This window comes from Scyliorhinus canicula, chromosome 28, assembly GCF_902713615.1.
Source record: "Scyliorhinus canicula chromosome 28, sScyCan1.1, whole genome shotgun sequence".
NCBI classification, from domain to species: Eukaryota; Metazoa; Chordata; class Chondrichthyes; order Carcharhiniformes; family Scyliorhinidae; genus Scyliorhinus; species Scyliorhinus canicula.
The window spans coordinates 11,450,772-11,474,447 of record NC_052173.1 but is presented as its reverse complement, the minus strand read 5'-3'; the positions used below and the strand labels follow the sequence as shown (position 1 = coordinate 11,474,447).

The window sequence follows — 23,676 nt, the reverse complement described above, 5'->3', positions numbered from 1 at the left end:
GAATTGCCTCCCTGAACCCTTCTACCTCTCTCTCTCTCTCCTCCTTTAGACACTCCTTTAAACCAACCTCTTTGACCAAACTTTTAGTTATCCAACCTCGTATCTCCTTGCTCAGTGTCATATTTTGTTTTATAATGTATGTTTTTATGGTTCCTGTGAAGTGCCCTGGGACATTTAATTACATCAAAGGCATTATTATGAATGCACGTTGTATTTCTAGAGCAAGGGAGATTATCCCTAGTGTCCTGGCCATCATTTTAACCCTCAATCAGCATCACACAACAAAATCATCTGATCATTATCACTTTGCCATTTGTGAGGTCTTGCTGTGCACACATTGGCTGCAGCACCTCCCAACAGTACAACAGAGACTACACTTCATATTTAATTGGTTGTAAAGTACTTTGGAGGCTGTGAAAGGCACTATATAAATGCAAATCTTTTTTTTCCTCATGGACATTTGAGTAACTTACAATTGGATACATTTCCCTGATTACATCTAAATGTTACCAACAGCCTTCAGGAGCTTCCTCAGTTGCAATGGGAATCCCATATGCTGAAACACAGAGCAACTGGTCACTCACTATGTTCACAACCACTGCTGAAAACCAGATGTTGTGGGTCCCAGCAGGGTTCAGACAGGGGAATATTTGATTCAGGCGGGTCTCCTGTAACCAGAAACCTCGGCCATTGTGCAAGACATCTGCATTTTCTCTGGGTTCTCAAATGCTAGAATGGCATGGCAGCTAGGTGGATATTAAAGCCAATAATACAGCTGAAAGGGCAGTACCAACTTTAGGCACCCGCGGATATGTTACTACTGGAGGTCATGATGACCCATGTTTCCTGACAGCCTCTTGGGTCTATACTGATCTCTGACTTATGTGAAGTTTGCTTCTCACCCCTGTGTAACTGCGCTCGTAAATCACATTGTGAAGCGTTTCAGTCAGCTGCACCGGGACTTAAGCATACAGTCCCAGTCAAAGGGACATGCTTTTGTGAGCATTTAATGTAATGTTCAAGTTGATCTACTCTCAATATAGGAAGCAGGAAATTAAGATATTGGGAAACCACCTATATTTCAAGGGTCGTGGGAGGTAGTGTCATGTCCCAGGTCCTGCTTAGGAAATAGTTTGGACAAAGGACGAGCTGGGCTGAAGATTTCCTTGGCTTCACACCAGTTTACAGTTCCTTTGATACAATTAGCTACAAGCAGTAATACCCAGGACATTTGAGGGCACCTACATTATCCCTATAACAGGTTTTAATGTTTAATTATTTAGTAACCCAATGTACTAAATGAAACAACATTACCTCTAACACACACCTCCGATTAATCGGAAGTAAAAATCACCATTTAAAAACTGCAAATGCATTGCTTCTGAAGTGGCTTTTCCTGAGCAGACATGAAAGCATTCCAAGTGCAGTCAGCCTCATCGGCAGAGCCAGTCTCAGGTCAACCTCTGACAACATTCACTTCTGACTAAAGGATCACAGCTTGTCCACAATCCAACACCGACCCTGTGATTAAAATTTATTACTGGCTGTAAACAGTGAGCAGATAGGGTTAAAATTGGGGCTGTCCTCATCAGGACAATCAATAACATGAAGAATGTGTATTTATATAGCACCTTAACGTCCCAAAGCACTTCACAAGACTGACTATCAAACAAATCTCAGAGACCTATAAAATTCTGACAGGACTAGACAGGTTAGATGCAAGAAGGATGTTCCCAATGGTGGGGGTGTCCAGAACCAGGGGTCAGTGTGAGGATATGGGGTTGACCATGTAGGACAGAGATGAGGACAAATCTCTTCACCCAGAGAGTGGTCGGCCTGTGGAATTCATTGTCATTATCGCAGGGAGTAGTTGAGGCAGAAATATTGCATGTTTTCAAGAAGCAGTTAGATATAGCTCTGAGGATCAAAGGATTGGGGGGGGGGGGGGGGGGGGGGGGGGGGGAGAGAGGATCAGGCTATTGAAATGGATGAGCAGCCATGATCATAATGAATGGCAGAGCAGGCTCGAAGGGCCAAATGGCCTCCTCCTGCTTCTATTTTCTATGTTTCTAAAACTCAACACTGAGCCACATGAGATATTAGGTCAGATGACCAAAAACTTCATCAAAGAGGTAGATTTTAAGAAGGCTCCTAAAAGAGGAGAGGTGGAGAGGTTAGGGAGGGAATTCCAGAGTTTAGGGCCCCAGGCAGCTGAAGGCACAGCTACCAATGGTAGAGAGACGAAAATCAGGGATACACTAGAGGCGAGTTAGGGCAAGGGTAGAAGAGCTTTGGATAAACTCAATTTATGGAGGGTAGAAGATGAGATGGAGGAATGAGCAAGGACCACAGATATCTAGTTTATAGCTGGAGCTACTTTGCCTAATTGTACTCAAAGCACCAGCAAAATTAGAACCAGCGCGACTTAATTTTCAATATGCAGAGCGAGCAGGTGTCTAGCCTGTGGTTACAGAGAGCAAAGTCCAGAGCTATCAACAGTGCCATTCGGACTGCTGTATGGCCTCAATATATGGAAAGGGCCTGCTTGCATATTATTTAAGCCCTGCACAGGAAACCCGTTCAGATACCCAGATTGAACCCATGTCCCTGTTTGCTTTAATGTCACGAAGCAAACTGTCTAGTTTCGATGCTGGAGATTTAAAAATGAGAGAATAAAGTCTTCAGCCTAAGTGAGGCTCAACAGAAGGGCTTAAGCCGCCAGTTTACAACAGTCAATTATTTTCAAGAATCGTTGCTCGTAGTTAAATTCTTACCTGTAGAACTTGTTAAAAACTTTTTATTATATCCCTGGTCTGCACAAAGCAGATCTTAGCCACAATAGCAGTGTGGTGCTACAATTTGCTATTGTGTTCACAGGTCAAAGAGAGGAGGAAAAAACAGCCATGATTCCTGGCCACTATTCAGTGGGCCTTGCTGGAAAACACAAACGCAGGGATATTCGCTGAGATGACATTTAGGATGTCAACAACTCACTGAGAGCCAGCTACCAGGGATACCAGAACTGCGGCCCAGCAAGAGTAAGTGGGGCTGATACTGTTCACTGGCGGCACCTCAAAGCCATAGCGAATTGGCATTCAGCTTTACGTGGTGCCAGATTTGCATTTTTATTGTGTTTGGGCTGTTTTGTGCTGCCCATGGTGCCAATTTCTCAGCCTCTTCAGAAGAGGGAAGAATTTGAATTTTTAACTCTTACAAAGAGATGGGATGAGAATTCCACAGAAGACAAGCAATTTCACCGTGGAAGTATTATTTTTAAGAGGTATACCCAAATGTGAGATTTTTCTTCTACTAATCTTTAGATGAACAAAGGGTGTTAAACAGCGTGCAGTCACCAAGTTCCTTTCTCAGAAAAGGATTTCAAATTTGTGCTGTAGTCTTAAGAATTTATTATTTGGACAATCAGCACCAGCCATTTGATAGGAGACTTCTCAACACAAAGGGTTTACATAAAACAAAAGCTGAATGGATCTCCTGAGGTAGTATAATAGTCATTTCTACTGGCCATAAACTTTGACCTTACCTGGCATTTGATTCCCGCTTTCACACAGGGGCACACTTCAGGATCACAGTAAAACCTACAGTCGCACCCGCATTCCTCCCTGGACGAGCGAATGGCTCGCAGCTCATGCTTTTCCTCGGTATCAATCCTGTTGACGCCCGATGCACGTAATAAAGCTCTTCGCCTTTTTGTGGGTAGTGGTTGTAAAAAGAAATAGTCATCTACCTCAATATTGTCCACATCAATGTCATCATCAGAAACGTCATCAATGGTGAGTACATTGGCTTCCTCCGACTCAATTGTACCGTTTTTGGTCAACTGTTGAGAAAAAGTTAGAATGGTTTATGGTCAGGTATCCATGGTACAAATAACAAGACCTATATTTTATATACTCGTGCAATACTTCCACCATCTCTCATCTTACATTGCTAGGGTTGCAAACAGTCATTGGATGTATTAGAACACAGTACAGGCCCTTCGGCCCACAATGTTGTGCCGACCATTTATCCTAATCTAAGATCAACCTAACCTACATCCCTTCAATTTACTGCTGTCCATGTGCCTGTCCAAGAGTCGCTTAAATGTCCCTAATGACTCTGACTCCACCACCTCTGCTGGCAGTGCATTCCACACACCCACCACTCTCTGTGTAAAGAACCTACCTCTGACATCTCCCCTATACCTTCCTCCAATCACCTTAAAATTATTTCCCCTCGTGACAGCCATTTTTTGTATTCTTGGAGGTGTCGTCCCAGGATCTCCTCCGTGCAACTGTCCCGTCCCACATTCCCACCAATGGTTGCACAACATGTCCATTCTCATGACATCACCCCTTCCCACAACCAATTGGAAAGAGAACAGACTCATTGTCCGATTGGATGATTCTTGACAGTCAATCGACTGCCTTTTCTTCAAAAACTCTTGAATTTTGAGAACTTAAATAAAATTACTGGAAGGAAATGTTTTGTTTTCTAATGCCCTTGTGATTTTTCTTCTCTGCTGTCCTGGAGATTAATCTTCAATTCCTGGAGACTCCAGGATAATCCTGAAGGATTGACCACCCCATGTACTACCAATGCATTCATACCGCAAACTATGGTGTCCATAACCAAGTAAATTCACTGAACGAATTGCTGATGTAGATCAGTAACTGCAGTGGTTCGGGTGGCACGGTGGCAAGCACTGCTGGCTCACAGGTTCAATTCCGGCCTCGGGTGACTGTCTATGTGGAGACTGCACGTTCTCCCAGTGTCTGCGTGGGCTTCCTCCAGGTGCTCCGGTTCGTCCCACAGCCCAAAGATGTACAGATTAGGTGGATTAGCCATGATAAATTGCCCCTTAGTGTCCAAAAGGTTAGGTGGGGTTACTGGGTTATGGGGATAGGTGGGATGCTCTTTCAGAGGGTTGGTGCAGACTCAATGGGCCAAATGGCTTCCTTCTGCACTGTCGTGATTCTATAATCTATGATTTTAAGACAGGCTAGGAGAGTGGGCAAAGCAGTGGCAGATGGAATACAATGTGGAGAAGTGTGAGGTTATGCACTTTGGAAGGATGAATGAGGGCATAGACTATTTTCCACTGGGAAAAGGCTTTGGAAATCAGAAGCACACAGGGACTTGGGAGTCCTTGTTCAAGATTCTCTTAAGGTTAATGTGCAGGTTCAGTCGGCAGTTAGGAAGGGAAATGCAATATTTGCATTCATGTCCAGAGGGCTAGAATACAAGACCAGGGATGTACGTCTGAGGCTGTATAAAGCTCTGGTCAGGCCCCATTTGGAATACTGTGAGCAGTTTTGGGCCCCTTATCTAAGGAAGGATGTGCTGGCTTTGGGAGGGGGTCCAGAGGAGGTTCACAAGAATGATCCCCCGAATGAAGGACTTGTCACATGAGGAGCAGTTGAGGACTCTGGGTCAATACTTGATGGAGTTTAGAAGGATGAGGGGGGAATCTCATTGAAACTTACAGAATACTGAGAGGCCTGGATAGCGTGGACGTGGAGAGGATGTTTCCACTCGTAGGTAAAACTAGAACCAGAGGACACCATCTCAGACTGAAGGGACGATCCTTTAAAACAGAGATGAGGAGGAATTTCTTCAGCCAGAGGGTGGTGAATCTGTGGAACTCTTTACCGCAGAAGGCTGTGGAGGCCAAATCACTGAGTGTCTTTAAGACAGAGATAAATAGGTTCATGATTAATAAGGGGATCAGGGGTTATGGGGAGAAGGCAGGAGAATGGGGATGAGAAACATATCAGCCATGATCGAATGGAAGAGCAAACTCGCTGGGCCAAATGGCCTACTTCTGCTTCTATGTCTTATGGTCTTATGATACAGCACTGGGATCCCAACCACATGACTCAGATTTGAAAGCTCATCTCATTAACTGAACTGTGTCACTCAATGACAATTTTAGAACACGATACTAGACAGAGAGGTTGAGGTCTAATCTTTGGTAAAAACATGGAAAATGAAGTGACCGAGACCGAGTCCTCTTCAGTAAGGGTGCTATCAGTCTGCAGATTACAGCCTTGGAGGCTAACAATTGGTGAGGGAGGGGCATGAAGGAGCTCGATCAATACCGCCTACAATCCTCAGGATCCTGAAATAGCAGCCTCCACCTCGTCAATCATTTAGGCCTCCAAAATGAAAATGACTCCATCATAACATAGTGGCCCATCCATTCAATTCAAGTTTCGGATGGAGAGCAATAAGGTGGAGATGAAATTGCAATGCATATTACAAAGTGGTTATAAATCATACCTCTCCTGCGAAACTATATCCACGGCAATCTGGTAACCTAGCAACAGCTAGGGGCAGCATGGTTGCACAGTGGTTAGCAATGTTGCTTCACAGCGCCAGGGTCCCGGGTTCGATTCCCAGCTTGGGTCACTGTCTGTGCGGAGCCTGCACGTTCTCCCCGTGTCTGCGTGGGTTTCCTCCGGGTGCTCCGGTTTCCTCCCACAAGTCCCGAAAGACGTGCTGTTAGGTGAATTGGACATTCTGAATTCTCCCTCTGTGACCTGAACAGGCGCCGGAATGTGGCGACCAGGGGATTTTCACAGTAACTTCATTGCAGTGTTAATGTAAGTCTACTTGTGACATGATAACGATTATTATTATTAGCTGGCCTAGCCCCCAAAAAGCTGATAAACTCAAGAACAGCCTTGGATATCAGCCTTTGACGCAAAAGAACAAGCAGTCCTGAGTTGGACCTTAAACTCAAGGTACAACAAACATTCCTTCACCAGTATTGAAGGAACAAAAACATGAAGTACTTACGGACTGGAGGGTGAAATACAAATATCAAAGGTACATTTATCTTCTAAGCGAGCCTGCAAGAATGCTCCCTCCAAAAACATACTGGTTTCCGACTCAACCTGGTACAGTATTTTTGGGCATGAGCATTGCAATTCTTTTTTTTTTTAGTCACTGAATTTATTGAAAACTGCTTGCTATTTGCCATTTCGGAATGAATTGTTTCTCTTTACATTTTAAAACTTCTTTCTCCCAATGGAAGGGAATCTATAATCACAAGAAAGCTGGAATTTTTTTTTTAAAATAGAGGATTTGTAGTCATGACCTGCAAAGGCAAACTTAGAATGTGCACACCAGGTCCAAATATAGCCCCCCCCCCTCTCCCCACACAGGTGCAGTTACCTATCCGCTGTGTGGGGACACTAATAGCAGCAAATTCTAGTTGATTTTACATCTTTTTATCCTACACAATTGATCAATCTTTGCTCTTTTAAAAAACAGGAAAACCCGAGCAGCAATTCAGTTTTCAAAAGACCAGCCAAACCATAATTTCCCCTAAAATCATCCCAGTCAATCACTCGCCCACCTCCCCCACCACACCACAGTTTACAGATGCACTGCCCCCACTCCAGAATCCCAGTCTGCTTGCACCTTCCCCAATCCTTCCAGTCCAAGTTGGTACTCTTATTCTATTTCCTTCCCGACAACATTCACACAGGCATTCTTCCCCCATCTATGCACTCCCAATCCAGCTGCCACCCTTCCCGTCCACTTCCCTTAGTTCAAACTGCTCACGCTTGCTCCCCTCATCTGCTTTCCCCTTAATTGACCCCTTCGAATGAGATGTTAAACCGAGCCCGATCCCATGGCGTTAGTTTGAAGAAGAGGAGGGGACTTCTCTTCTGAGGAGATGAGGGAAATAGCTATGGCTTGTGTCAAGATTAAACAGCGTGTGGGCAGCACGGTGGTGCAGTGGGTCAGCACTGCTACCTCACGGCGTTGAGGTCCCAGGTTCGATCCCGGGTCTGGGTCACTGTCCGTGTAGAGTTTGCACATTCTCCCCGTGTTTGCGTGGGTTTCACCCCCACAAACCAAAGATGTGCCCAAGATGTATTTGGTCATCCTAAATTATGCCGATTTTAAAAGTTCTGTTATGATTTGCAGAACCTTAATCAATGTCAAAAATCCTATCAGAGAAATCCTATCTTAGGAGTCTCAGCCATGCTGACAAAGAGAAGCCACCAGAACTCATTCATTTCCAAGGTGCTCACAGATTTTTCGAAATTTGTAGGAGGTCATTTTAAAAGAGACAAAGAGCAGGTAGAAAATGGAAAAGTATCAGAAAACGTGACCGAGGCTTTGTAAAGTGACAAGACGCTAATGAGCTCAGCTCCTCCATTTATTATACAAAATGAGCTGAGAGATCCATTCTATGTTCTATCTGCTGTGTGAAACTGTAACATTTTGTTCTGTACAACAACACTATTAAAGAACAATCAGGTCTTCAAACAATTACAAACAGCCAGGGCAAAACGAGGAGCAAACGTGCCAAGATCTCACTGAAAAAATATTCAAAAATCTCCTGTTTGATGCTGGACTCCGTGCATGCAGCCGTCCCATTATATAACTCCATTGCTGAGGTACTCTGTGTCCTAAAATAATTCCCATTTTGTGGTGAAATCAGCCATGGGTCAGAAATGTGAGCAGCTGCCAGAACTCCAGCAGTGTACTACTTACACCTCACTCCACCTTGCCCTCAATCCACCTTCTAAGATTGAAATGAAAGCAAATTACTGTGGATGCTGGAATCTGATATCTATATTGGAGAGACCAAACGCAGACTGGGTGATCACTTTGCTGAGCATCTTTGGTCTGTGCGCATTCAGGACCCTACCTTCCCATTGCTCGCCATTTCAACAAAAGATCCTGCTCCCATGCCCACATGTCTGTCCTTGGCCTGCTGCAATGTTCCAGTGAAGCTCAACGCAATCTGGAGGAACAACGTCTCACCTTCCGGTTAGGCACGCTACAGCCTTCCGGTCTCAACATCGAATTCAACAACTTCTGATGATTAGCTCTACCCCACCTAGACCCCTTTGATTTAATCCCATTTCATTTTAACTGTCTTTTACCATTTCTTTCTTTTTCGTCTTTCTTAATATATATTTAAACGCACCCCCCATCTTATCCACCTTTCCTTACCCTTTCTCCTCTTTGCTTCCCCCTTCCCCTCCCCCCACATCTACAGTTCACCCTCTGATGTTAGTTTCTCTTCTGTTTGGCCTTTCACATCTTTTGTCCTCTCTGGGGGCTGCCATTAACACTCTTTCCCCTTGGTTTCTATGGCCATTAGCACCCCGTTTCCCTGGGTTTCTGTGCCAAGACTCATCTTTCATTCTCACTCCACATTATAAATATTTCCCACTTTCTCTGTCTGTTAGCTTTGGCAAAGAGTAATTGGACTCGAAACATTAGCTCTTTTCTCTCCCTACAGATGCTGCCAGACTTGCTGAGATTTTCCAGCATTTTCTCTTTCGTTCTAAGATTGAAAGCAAGGACCTTTCATTCCATTCAATAAAAATATATGAATAGGCCAAAAACAGTCCAAGAGAACAGGCTGGGGTTCCATGGCATTTCTGGGAGTGGGTTGTGTTGTAAGCAAATAATCCTAATCACATTTACCCACCCTGTCCCCATATCCCCCTTTCTGTCATCCACTTATCACCATTCAGATTCGGCTGGATTTTATTTCAGCTTCCATGAACCACTAATACTCGAGGTGCAATCTGCAGCTTCACAAACATTCACAGCATTTAGCTATCGGGAGGAGTGCCATTTAGTCTTCTTCATACGCTAGATTACTTGCAAAAAATCCTGTGTCAGCCAAGGCACTTGAGGCAAGGGGAATCCAACCTTCCAGTAGAATGCCCTGAAGGCATTCTCCCTTAGAAGGCCATTTCTTTGGTCCCAGTGTGGACTCGAACTGTTATCCTGATTTGATTTGATTTATTGTCACATGTACCGAAGTACAGTGAAAAGTATTTTTCTGCAGCCGAGGGAACGTACACAGTAGACAAAAAGAATAATCAACAGAGAACATTGACAATGGTACATCGACAAACAGTGATTTTTAAAGATTAATTCTCAGAATGTAGACATCATTGGGAAGGTCAGTACTTCTGAGCAATCTGCTTAAAGTACTCCAAGAGGTTTGGTACAACAGAGTTGTGTGCTAGGTCATTTAGAGCAGTGCATCTCAAGCTATCTGATGTGGTGTACCGGCAGTTTTTTTTTTCAATGTGCCAGGGACCGGTAAGTGAAACAAGCCAATCCAGGATTACTGTCTCTTTCTTTTCTGGAAACACTCCAAGTACCGGCAGACGATGGCTCGCGTACCGGCACCGGTACTCGTACCACACTTTGAGAAGCACTGATTTAGAGGGCAGTTAAGCACATTGCTGTGGGCCTGGAGTCACATATAGGACAACCAGGTAAGGACAGCAAATGTCCTTCCCCAAGGGATAATCGCGATCCAGGTGGCTTTTTACAACAGTTCTGTAGCTTCATGGTCATAGTTACTGATGCTAGCTTTTTAAATCTAGATTTGTCGGCTGTCAGGGTAATATTTAAACTCATGTCTCTAGATTATTGGCCCAGGCCTCTGGATTATTAGTCCAGTAACATAATCACAATCTTTTTGAACATGAAATAATTAAACTAAATGATGTCAAGGCTTTGTGTGGCCTAGAATTACTCCATTACATTGCTGCAAATTTGGTGAAGGAACCTTTGAAGTTCTGCAAGAGCAGCTGTGAGGTTCCATTTAATCCAGAGTTACAATTAGTTATGGAATTGTTAGTCACCTGTAATTACATTTAATTCAACTCAAAGGGCTGGGTTATTCCAAAGGATTATACATCGGAGGAAATTTTGGGAAGAGAACAGAGGAGGGAAACCCACCCACACACCGCCAACAACCCAAAACAGGCAAGCCCTTTTACCTTCATTTTCCGCACATTGAGTTTCTCTTCCTTCAAGTGGTCTCGGAGCATTTCCCGATGCAGGTGCTCCTGCTCCTGCGCAAACTCGCACAGCGTGTACCTGCGGATGCAGTTGTGGCGCCTGGCCATGCCCAGGGAGCTGCCTCCCTGGCTCGGCACGCTAGTGAAGCCTTGGCGGCGTGTGAAGTAGTAAACAGTGACCTGGTCGAAGCGAACGTTCTTGGTTCTCAGCCGCTTCTGCTTCTTCAGGATTGAAGTTGCTGAAAAGGAGTTCAAAAGTAGTCAATGACTGCACTGCACTGAAATCAGATCAAGCAGAAACATTACTGGGAGTGAAGCAAAAGTGTAAATACTTCTGTAAAGGCCACTCATTGCAGTATAATCTGTCCACTTTTAAACTCCTTTGTGGAAGCTTGCTGTGCGCAAATTGACTGCCATGTTTCTGACCTGACAACAGTTACTACACTTCAGACTTTAGGATGATAGAGAAGGACATACGTATGATGAAAACCAAGTTAATAGAGATTGCAGAGAAGCTGATTTTGAGGGGCTGAGAATAAGATAAGAAATAGGAGGAGTAGGCCATGCGCCCCATTTAGGGTGCTCTGCTACTCAACAAGATCACAGCCAATCGGACAGCATATGGGTTAGCCCTGCTGCCTCACAGCGCCGAGGTCCCAGGTTCGAACCCGGCTCTGGGTCACTGTCCGTGTGGAGTTTGCACATTCTCCCCGTGTTTGCGTGGGTTTCGCCCCCACAACCCAAAAGATGTGCAGATTAGGTGGATTGACCACGTTAAATTGCCCCTTAATTGGAAAAATTAATTGGGTACTCTAAATTTATAATAAAAAAACACCACAATCTGATTGTGGCCACTTTCCCGCCTGTCCCCCATAACCCTCAACTCCCTTGTCGATCAAAAATCTGTCTAACTCAGCCTTGAATATATTCAATGACCCAAGCTCCACTGCTTTCTGTGGAAGAAAATTTAAAAGGTTACTGACCCTCAGAGAAAAAATTCTTCTTCATCTCAGTCTTAAATGGGAGACCCCTTATTTTGAAACCTGTTCTAGATTCCTCCACGAAGGGGAAACAGCCTCTCAGCAGCTACCCTGTCAAGGCCTCTCAAAATCTGATACGTTTTAATAATATCACCTCTCATTCTTCTAAATTCCAATGAGCATAGGGCCCACCTGCTCAACCTTTCCTCATAAGACGACCAAATGTAATATTTCCAAAGTTGCTGATAACTCAAACCTTGGCGGGAATGTGAGTTGTGAGGTGGATGTTAAGAGGCTTCAATGCGATTTAGACAAGTTGAGTGAGTGGACAAATACATGAAAGATGCAGTATAACGTGGATAAGTGTGAAGTTATCCACTTTGGTAGGAAAATCAGAAAGGCAGAGTATTATTTAAATGGTGATAGATGGGGAAATATTGATGTACGAAGAGACCTGGTGTCCTTGTACACCAGTCGCTGGAAGCAAGTGTGCAGGTGCAGCGAGACAAATGGTATATTATCCTTCATTGCAAGAGGACGCGAGTCTGGAGCAAGGATGTCTTACTGCAGCTGTACAGGGCTTTGGTGAGACCACACCTGGAGTAGTTTGTGCAGATCTGGTCTCCTTAGTCAAGAAAGGATATACTTGTCATAAAGGGAGTGCAGTGCAGCAAAAGGTTCATCAGACCGATTCCTGGGATGGCAGGATTATCGTACAAGGAGAGATTGAGTGAACATGGCCTGTATTCACCTGAGTTTAGGAGAATGAGAGGGGATCCTATTGAAACGTATAGAATTCTGACAGGGCTGGGTAGACTGGATGCAGGAATATTGTTGTCTCTGGCTGGGAGGGGGCCTTCAGAAGACTGTGATGGCCAAGTCACTGAATATATTTAAGAAGGATATTGATACATTTCTAGGCTTGAACGGCATCAAGGAGTATGGAGAGAGTGCGGGAGTATGGTGTTGACATAGAGGATCGGCCATGATCATATTGAATGGCGGAGCAGGCTCGAAGGGCTGAATGGCCTACTCCTGCTCCTATTTTCTATGTTTCATCTCAGGAATCAGCCAAGTGAACCTTTCTGAACTGCTTCCAAAGCAAGTATGTCCCTCCTTACTTAAGGTCACAAAACTGTCCACAGTACTCTGGGTGCAGTCGCACCAAAGCCCTGTACAATTGTAGTGAGACTTGCCTACTTCAATACTCCATTCCCCTTGCAATTAATGTCAACATTTCATTGCATCCTAACTACTTGAAATGCTGTACTTGCATGCTGCCTTTTCGTGATTCATGTACCAGTACACCCAGATCCCTCTGTACCACAGAATTCTGCAGTCTCCATTCTAACAATATTCGGCTTTGCGATTCTTCCTGCCAAAGTGGACAACCTCACATTTCTCCACATACTCCATCTGCCAATTTTTTGTCCGCTCAATTAACCTATCGATATACTTTTGCAGACGCTGTATTCTCCTTTGTATAGAACTTGAGAAAATAAAATGGGCAACCATTCTGTCAAACATATGTGCAACAACAATGGGAAACATCTAAAATAGTGTTCAGGGTGCAGGAAAAATATATTCCTGCTTGAAGAGAAGAACAAACTAAACACTAATGGGACCTTGTAGATGATTAAAGAATTAAGGGAACAATTGAGGGTTAGTTAGGAAAGAGCCATATATTAAGTACATGTGGAGCAGAGGAGTGCATGATGAAAGAAAAAGTAAAAAAACCAATGATGAACGCAAAGAGGAACTATGAGGTTAAATTATCAAGAAACATCAAACAAAACAGCAAAATGTTTTACAGGCAAATCAATAAAAGGGAAAGCTGCGAGGGGAAATAAGACCATTAAGGGATAGACAGGCAACAATAAAGGGATGGCAGAAATTCTAAATACTTATTTAGCTTTTGTACTTACCGAAGTGATAGAACAGATGGACATGACATTGAATGATGAGATGAGCAATGAGAGGAGTACATTTGAAATTTTAAAAAACGGGATGTATTGAATAAATTCAAGGAGGATAAAAACCCTGGTCCAGATGGATTGCATCCACATATTTTAAAAGAATCTAGGGGAGAGATAGCAGAGGCATTACTATTTATATTTAATAATTCATTAGAGAAAAGTGTAGTGCCAGAGGACTAGCTAAAAGCTACAGTAATTCCTATATTTAAGGGGAACAGAACATGTCTCAGCTTAACGTCAGTGGTGGGAAAAATAGTGGAATCATTTCTAAAGGAGAGAATAGAAGAACACCTAGAAATTATTTTCTTTTTCTATTCATTCATGGGATGTGGGCATCGCTGGCAAGGCCAGCCTTTATTGCCCATCCCTAATTGTCCTTCAGAAGGTGGTGGTGAGCTGCCTTCTTGAACCACTGAAGTTCATATTGTGTAAGTACACCCACAGTGCTGTTAGGGAGGGATGTCCAACGTTTTGACCCAGTGACAGTGAAAGAACAGTCAGAATGGTGTATGAATAGTTCCAGTCAGGATGGTGTATGAATTGGAGGGAAACTTGCAGTTGGTGGCATTCTCATGTATCTTCTGCCCTTGTACCTCAAAGTGGTAGAGGTCGTGGGTTTGGAAGGTGCTGCCTCAGGAACCTTAGTGAGTTGCAGCAGTGCAACTTGTTGATGGTACACACGGCTGCCACTGTTCAATCAGTGGTGGAGGGAGTGACTGTTTAAGATGGTGGATAGGGTGCCAATAAAGTGGGGCCATTTTGTCTTAGATGGTGTTGAGCTTCTTGAGTGTTGTTGGAGCTGCACTCATCCAGGCAAGTGGAGAGTATTCCATCACACTCCTGACTTGTGCCTTGTAGATGGTGGACAGGCTTTGGGGAATCAGGAGGTGAGTTACTCGCCGCAGTATTCCCAGCCTCTGACCTGCTCTTGTCGTCACAGTATCTTTTTTTTTTGAGTACCCAATTTTTTTTTTTCCAATTAAGGGGCAATTTAGCATGGCCAATCCACCTACCCTGCACATCTTTGGGTCGTGGGAGTGAAACCAATCTGGAAACGGGAAGAATGTGCAAACTCCACACGGACAGTGATCCAGGGCTAGGATTCGAACCCGGGTCCTCAGCCCTGTAGTTCCAGTGCTAACCACTGTGCCACATGCCACCCTGTCACCACAGTATTAATATGGCTAGTTCAGTTCAGTTTCTGGTCAATGGTAACCTCAGGTTGTTGATAGTGGGGGATTCAGCTACAATAATGTAATTGAATGTGATGGGGAGATGGTTAGATTCTCTCTTGTTGGAGTTGGTCATTGCCTGGCACTTGTGTGGCATGAATGTCACTTGCCACTTGTCAGCTCAAGCCTGGATATTGTCCCGGTCTTGCTGCATTTGAACATAGACTGCATCAGCATTTGAAGAGTCACGAATGGTGCTGAACATTGTGCAATCATCAGCAAACATCCCTCCTTCTAACCTTATGATGGAAGGAAGGTCATTGATGAAATAGTTGAAGATGGTTGGGCCAAAGACACTACCCTGCAGAACTCCTGCAGCGATGGCCTAGGACTGAGAAGTTGACCTCCAACAACCACAACCATTTTCCTTTGTGTTTGGTACGACTCCAACCAGTGCAGAGGTTTTCCCCTGATTTCCATTGACGTCAGTTTTGCTAGGGCTCCTTGATTCTGCACTCAGTAAAATGCCAAGGGCAATCACTCTCACCTCATCTCTGGAGTTCAGCTCTTTTGCCCATGATTGGACCAAGGCTGTAATGAGGCCAGGAGCTGAGTGACTCTGGTGGAACCCAAACTGAGTGTCAATGAGCAGGTTATTGCTGAGCAAGTGCTACTTGAAAGCACTGTCGGCAATACTTTCTCTCACATTATTTTTTTTAAAATTTAGAGTACCCAATTATTTATTTATTTTATTCCCAATTAAGGGGCAATTTAGCGTGGCCAATCCACCTACCCTGCACAACTTTGGGTTGTGGGGGTGTTATCTCACGTTACTGGTGATCAAGCATAGACTGATAGGGCGATAATTGACTGAATTGGATTTGTCCTGCCTTTTGTGTACAGGACAAACCTGGGCAATTTTCCACATTGCTGGTATTGTAGCAGCACTGGAACAGCTTGGGTAGTGGAGCACAAGTCTTCAGTACTATTGCGGGGATAGTGTAAGAGCCCATAGCCTTTGCAGTATCCAGTGCCTTCAGTCATTTCTTGATATCACATTGAGTGAATTGAAATGGCTGAAGACTGGCATCTGTGATGCTGGGGACCTCAGGATGAGATCGAGACAGATCATCTGTTCAGCACTTACTGCTGAAGCTGATCGCAAATGCATCACTGCGGATGGGGATATTTGAGAAGCCTCCTCCTCCAGTGTGTTGTTTAATTGTCCACCACCTTAAAAGGGTGACCAGCAGCATCATGGGATTTGTTTGGGCGCATGGCACCCCGAGGGTGAAGAGGGTCTTCTTGGAGCGGAGTAGGTATGGGGGGGGGCTGGCGTTGCCCAACCTCTCGGGGTATTACTGGGCGGCCAACGTGTCGATGGTGCGTAAGTGGGTGATGGAGGGGGAGGGGGCAGCATGGAAACGGATGGAGAGAGCGTCCTGTGGGGATACAAGCCTGGGGGCCCTGGTAACGGCGCCGTGGCCGCTCCCTCCCACGAGGTATACCACGAGTCCGGTGGTGGCGGCTACCCTCAAGATTTGGGGGCAGTGGAGGCGACATAGGGGAGAAGTGGGGGGCTCGATGGAGGCTCCGTTAAGGGGGAACCATAGGTTCGTCCCGGGGAACATGGATGGGGGATTTCGGGGATGGTATAGAGCGGGCATTAGACAGCTGAAGGACCTGTTTATCGACGGAAGGTTTGCGAGCCTGGGGGAGTTGGAAGAGAAATTTGGGCTCCCGCCGGGAAACATGTTTAGATATCTGCAGGTAAAGGCATTTGCTAGACGGCAGGTGGAGGGATTCCCTGCGCTCCCCGCGAAGGGGGTGAGTGACAGGGTGTTCTCGGGGGTCTGGGTCGGGGAGGGGAAGATATCCGATATCTACAAGCTTATGCAGGAGAAGGAAGAGGCGTCAGTAGAGGAGCTGAAAACGAAGTGGGAGGGGGAACTGGGGGAACAGATCGAAGACGGGACATGGGCTGATGCCCTGGAGAGGGTAAATTCTTCCTCCTCGTGTGCGCGGCTTAGCCTCATCCAATTCAAGGTGCTGCATAGGGCCCACATGACTGGGACGAGGATGAATAGGTTCTTTGGGGGTGAAGACAGGTGTGCCAGGTGCTCGGGGAGTCCAGCGAACCATGCCCATATGTTCTGGGCATGCCCGGCATTGGAGGAGTTCTGGAAGGGGGTGGCGAGGACGGTGTCAAGGGTGGTGGGATCCAGGGTCAAGCCAGGATGGGGACTCGCGATCTTTGGGGTTGGGGTAGAGCCGGGAGTGCAGGAGGCGAAAGAGGCCGGTGTGCTGGCCTTTGCGTCCCTAGTAGCCCGGCGAAGGATTTTGCTACAGTGGAAGGACGCGAGGCCCCCAAGCGTGGAGACCTGGATCAATGACATGGCAGGCTTTATTAAGCTTGAGAAGGTTAAATTCGCCCTGAGAGGATCGGTGCAAGGGTTCTTTAAACGGTGGCAACCTTTCCTCGACTTTCTGGCTCAACGATAGGGTACTGGGACAGTAGCAGCAGCAACCCGGGGGTGGGGGGGGGGGGGGGGGGGGGGGGGGGGGGGGGGGGGTGGGGGGGGGTGGCGTTGATTTATGTTAGCTTATTTTATTTAATTTGATTATCTAATTTTAATTTATGGTTAAGTTCTTCTTGTTTGGGGGGGGTGGGGGAATGTGTGATACATGTGATGTTACGGTATGGGGGGAATTGTGGGTGTTATGGGGCTGTTAGTTGCATATTACTGCTTTTTGCTATACTGTTTGTTATATTTTCTGCAAAAAATTCCAATAAAAAAAATTAAAAAAAAAAAAAAAAAAAAAAAAAAAAAAAAAAAATTGTCCACCACCATTCATGGCTGGATGTGGCGGATTTAGGGCAGCACGGTAGCACAAGTGGTTTGCACTGTGGCTGCACAGCTCCAGGGTCCCAGGTTCGATTCCCGGCTTGGGTCACTGTCTGTGCGGAGTCTGCACGTTCTCCCCGTGTTTGCGTGGGTTTCCTCCGGGTGCTCCGGTTTCCTCCCACAGTCCAAAGATGTGCAGGTTAGGTGGATTGGCCATGAAAAATTGCCCTTAGTGTCCAAAAAGGTTAGGAGGGGTTAAAAGGTTACGGGGATAGGGTGGAAGTGACGGCTACAGTGGGCCGGTGCAGACTCGATGGGCCGAATGGCCTCCTTCTGCATTGTATGTTCTATGACTGCAGTTTATAGATCTGATCCATTGGTTGTGGGACCGCTTGATTCTGTCTATTTCACGCTGCTCCCACTGTTTGGCATGCAGGTTTTACAGCTTCACCAGGCTGGCAACTCATTTTTCGGTATGCCGAATGTTGCTCCTAGTATGCCCTCCTGAACTCTTCATTGAACCAGGGTTGATCCCCTGGCTTGGTGCTAATGGTAGAGTGGGAGATTTGCCTGGCCATGAAGTTATAGATTGTGGCGGAGTACAATTCTGCTGATTTCCCACAATGTCTCATGGATGCCCAGTCCTGAGTTGCTAAATCTTTTCAAAAGCTATCCCATTTAGCACTGTGGCAGTGCCACAAAACTCAATGGCGGGTATCCTCAATGTGAAGATGGGATTCCATCTCCAAAACAACTGTGCGATGATCACGACTGCTAATACTGTAATGGACAGATGCCTCTATGACAGGTAGATTGGTGAGGATGAGGTCAAGTAGGGTTTTTATTTCCTCTTGTTGGTTCCCTCACCACTTGCTTCAGACCCAGTCTAGCCACTATGGTAGCTGGTAATCAGCAGGAGGTTTCCCTCACCATGTTTGACTTGATGCCATGAGATTTCATAAGGTACAGAGTCAATGTTGCGGACTTCCAGGGCAGCTCCCTTCTCACTGTATACCATCGTGCTGCCACCTCTGGTGTGTGTGCCCTGTCAGTGGAACAGGGATGGTGATGGTGTTGTCTGAGACATTGTAAGATATGATTTTGTGTGTATGACTGTTGCTTGACTGACAGCTCACCCAATTTTGGTACAAGCCCCTAGATGTTAGTAAGGAGGACTTTGCAGGGCTGACAGGTGTGCCATTGCCGTTTCCAGTACACAGATAGATGCCACGCGTCCCGGCTGGTTTCATTCCTTTTAGACGTCATAGTGGTGATTTTGAGCCAAGTGCCTGAACTGCTCGGTCATTTCAGAGGGCATTTAAGAGTCAAATATATTGCTGTGGGTCTAGAGTCCCATGCCAGACCAGGGAAGAACCACAAATTGCCTTCATTAGTAAACCAGATGAGATTTTACAACAATCGACAATGGTTTTGCGGTCACCACTAGACTAGCTTTTAATTCCAGATTTATTAATTTAATTTAAATTCCACCAGCTGCCATGTCCCCAGATCAGTAGCCTGGGCCACTGAAATACTGGTGCAGTGACATTATCGCTGCACCGCTGCCTCCCTATGAATGGATTTCAAAAGGGAAAATCTTGCTTCAACATTATTGAAAGCTGTGAGGAGGTAACAGGGAGAGTAACAATGGTAATACAGTGAATGGAATTTATCTGGATTTTCAAAAGACCTTCAATAAGGTACCCCATAATAGACTAAAGAATAAGGTCAGAGAATGTGGAGTCAGAGCACAAATGGCAGAATGGATTGCTAGAGAGAGTGGGAGTGAAGGGTAGTTATTCAGAGTGGCTGGAGGTGGAAAGTGGGTGTTCAAGGATCAGTGCTGGGATCACTGCTGTTCACAATTTACATTAATGATTCGAGCTTTGGAATCAGAAAAAATAATTTCTAAATTTGCAGTGGATACCAAATTCGGGGGGGGGGGGAGACAATCATGAGTAACTGCACCAAATTACAGGAAGACATTAATAAACTTGGAGAATGGGCAAATAATTGACAAATGAAGTTCTAGACAAATAAACGTGAGGTAGTATATTTCAAGAGGAGGAATAGGGGGGTCACCAATTCCTTGGAAGGTGCAAATCTAGGTGGGGTAGAGGAACAAAGTGATCTTAGAGTACAAATACATCAATCACTAAAACATGTACCACAAGTTAGCCATTAAAACAGCAAACCAAGCACTAGGCTTTATTTCTGGAGGAATAGTATTGAAAAGTAAGCAAACTCTGTATCAAGTCTTGGTTAGGCCACATTTAAGAGCAGTGTGTGCAGTTCTGGTCACCATATTATAAAAGGATATGGAAGCACTGGTGAGAGTGAGGGAAGATTTGCAAGGACGATACCAGAAATGTGTGGGCTTACATGCCAGGAAAGGATTGACAGGCTCCTCCCTTGAAAAAGACAGCTGAGGGGTAGAGGTTTTTTAAATTCGGAAAGGTTTTTGATAGAGTGGTTAGAGAGAGAATGTTTCCTCTTGTGGGGAAGAGAACCCTGGAGACCATCAAGATTGGATATTTACGGGCAGCACGGCGGCACAGTGGTTAGCACTGCAGCCTCATGGCACCGAGGTCCCAGGTTCGATCCCGGCTCTGGGTCACTGTCCATGTGGAGTTTGCACATTCTCCCTGTGTCTGTGTGGGTTTCACCCCCACAACCCAAAGATGTGCAGAGTAGGTGGATTGGCCACGCTAAATTGCCCCATAATTGGAAAAATGAATTGGGTACTCTAAATTGATTTTTAAAAAGAGAGGATATTCACCAAGAAATCCAATCGGGAATTCAGAAACGTCTTTCACCCAGAGAGTGGGTAGAATGTGGAACTCGCTACCACAGGAAGTGGTTGAAAGTGAATAGTACAGATGTATTTAAGAGGAAGATAGGCAAGTTTGATGGTAAAGTTAGATGAGAAAGACAGGAGGAGACTCAAATGGAGCAGAATCAACAACGTGGACTGGTTGGGCCGTGTGGCCTGTTGGTGTCCCATGTCCTATTTAAGCCTACGTAGCTTAAAAAAAAAGACAACATTGGCTATAAAGCATCATGATAGGTTGTGAAATGCAAGTCTTTATTTTATAAATAAGTGTAAGGGCTGGTTACAGGCCCTCAGCAGCAGAGCCAGAAATCTAGGCAAACTTCCTAGATTCCATAAACCTATGTAGATTTTACTGTGATCAGAACCCAAGTTACTGATCATTAAAAGCCCACCACGGTTAAAATGCTCCAACTGATGCAAAGAAAACACTTTCAATCAAATAGCAATCATGAACCCAAAGGTCAGTGTCAGCACAACTAGTTCTTCAGGGTCCATCAATCAGTTCAAGCACTACGGAAGGATTACATAAAATAAAGTGGTGTGTCCCTTTGTGAAAAACAGACAGTGCCTGACTAAGGGAAATGGTCTGTGAAATGTCGTTAAAATTGAACACAGCATTTGAGAGACGGGAAAACAGCATTTATGAGAGCACTGTTCCCAACATTGGGGGTTGGTGAGCTCAGTTGGCGGGACGGCTGGGTTGTGATGCGGAGCGATGCCAACAGCATGGGTTCAATTCCCGTACCAGCTGAGGTTATTCTCAAGGTCCCACCTTCTCGACCTTGTCCCTCGCCTGAGGTGTGGTGATCCTCCGCTTAAATCACCACCAGTCAGTGACTGTGGTGACATTTACATTCAGGGAATAAACACCATCTCGCCAGTTTAAAACTATAGCTGCAGGTGTCGCCCACTACATAGCTACTGTTCAGCTCCAGCTAGTTGAAAAAGCAGCCACTTAGCTCTTTACAAGCAACTGGTATCTATCACTCCATCCTTCAATTCAAATGCCTCGTCCACCTACTCATCTGTGCTGAAAGGTCACTGTGAATTCTTTGTCACTAGCATCCTCTGATTAAAGTTCAAGTGAAGCAACTTGCAGTTACTGAGCAAACCCCAATCATTAAACAACTATAAACCTCTCCCCAGCCTGGTGCACATTGTTTCCAACAAGCTTAGCTTTGGCAAAGATGCTAAACAAGTGGTATTGCATTGGACACCTGGCCCACTTGATAGTCCGTTCCACTGAAGTCAACCAAACAGGGAGTTGATACAATATTGCCCATTTTGAATACTGCCCTTGGACAATGTGCAGCAAAAAAGCAATTAAAACAGGCCCAAGTATCATCCGATAGGATTATTAGTTACTTCAAGCAGCTCAAAGAGCAAAGTGCATGGTTCCCAGTTTTGCTATTCTGAAAGCATCTCCTTATATGCATTTACCAAGGTGAGGACAATTCAAACAGGTGAATAGAACACGTTCACTTTCAGAACTCTAACGGGTGAAACTGGTCTATGCTAGTAGCGTAAAACATGCTACTGGTTTACTATGACCATGTTTGACACTACAGGTGTAGGAGATGCAATATTTCCACAGGAACAGAGAAGGTGGAGGAGATTTAATCAAGGTTTTTAAAATCAGTGAATACGGAAAACTTATTTCCTGTGGTTGGGGAGTACGAGACAAATGGTTATCAATTTAGAATTATTAGAAAAGATTGAGAAGGGTGAAGTTCATTGTCAAGTGCCACCATTGATTAAGTCAATGTGAAAAGCAATACTCAGTGGATGGATAATGTGATGAGAGATGTATTTTTGCAATTTATTTGGGGGATAATGTTAATATTCTCTGTAGGTAAAGAAAACTGTGTGTGGGCCCAAGGTTAATTAAAATGAGGGCAGGTTATTGGAGATAGGCTGTCTGTGAGGTCTAAGAGATGAAAGGTTCAAGGTGTTTGGTTGATGCATTTATAATGAGAGGTTACGGTGAGTTTGAGTTACAATAAATAAGTTGGATGTAAAATTTGCATTGTGAGCGAAGTGAGAAACTTGGTTTTTCAGCTGTTGAATTTCAAAAGGGAGTTCAGAGATTTTGTTTTATAAATTTAGAGTACCCAATTTTTTTTCAAATTAAGGGGCAATTTGCATGGCCAATCCACCTACCCTGCACATCTTTGGGTTGTGGGGGTGAAACCCATGCAGACACGGGGAGAATGTTCAAACTCCACACGAACAGTGACCTCGGGCCAGGATTCGAACCCGGGTCCTCAGCGCCGTAGGCAAAGCAATGCCACTGTGCTGCCCTGGGGAGTTCAGAGATGACGAGGAACATTTGCATCTTTCTAAGGTCCCATGAGTAAATATGGAAATGAATATTCAATTTTATTAACCCCAAACAGTTTGTTTCTGAACCTCCTTTTGGAAGTCCTGAGGTGTACCTTAGTAAAGCAACAATTCCTTGACTTGGACAATATTACTGGATTTTTATGGTTAACAGTTTATAAGGGGCTGTTGTCAACAAGGTAGTTCACGTATGCAGCACGGTAGCACAGTGGTCAGCACAGTTGCTTCACAGCTCCAGGGTCCCAGCTTGGGACACTGTCCGTGTGGAGTCTGCACATTCTCCTTGTGTCTGCGTGGGTTTCCTCCAGGCGCTCCGGTTTCCTCCCACATGTCCCGAAAGACCTGCTTGCTAAGTGAATTGGACATTCTGAATTCTCCCTCTGTGACCCGAACAGGCGCCGGAATGTGGCGACTAGGGGATTTTCACAGTAACTTCATTGCAGTGTTAATGTAAGCCTACTTGTGACAATAATGAAGATTATTATACTTTTGAGCAGGCACGTTTTTTGGACTGATCTGTAAGACTGTTCTAACTATGTAACTTTAACCTTGTATGCTTCTGTTTTTTGCTTTCCAAAAAAAACTTCAAATCTTTCAAATTCGAACAGTGTTACTGAAGTTCTAGCTTTTGGGATGAGGCGTCCTTCCGCCTCACTTTTACAATAAAAAAAGGTTGATGATCGGTGAAGCAGAGGTCACTCTGGGGTCTGGCTTGCTCAGTAATAACATCTAC

The 23,676-nt window shown here is 44.9% G+C and overlaps 1 protein-coding gene across 7 annotated transcripts in view; it reads right to left on the bottom strand.

The window, feature by feature from the left end:
• Positions 1-23,676, bottom strand: part of LOC119958187 (cysteine/serine-rich nuclear protein 2-like) — a 63,447-nt gene that overhangs the window by 3,117 nt on the left and 36,654 nt on the right. For 5 of the 7 annotated variants that reach the window (XM_038786551.1, XM_038786550.1, XM_038786547.1 and 2 more), the window contains 2 exons: positions 10,776-11,035; positions 3,542-3,838 (listed from right to left, as the gene is read on the bottom strand). In XM_038786551.1, coding sequence (XP_038642479.1) covers positions 3,542-3,838; positions 10,776-11,035 — 557 coding nt within the window. Of the gene's footprint in view, positions 1-3,541; positions 3,839-10,775; positions 11,036-13,701; positions 13,856-23,676 lie in introns of all 7 variants that reach the window. The other 2 variants (XM_038786553.1, XM_038786552.1) reach the window with 2 other exon arrangements.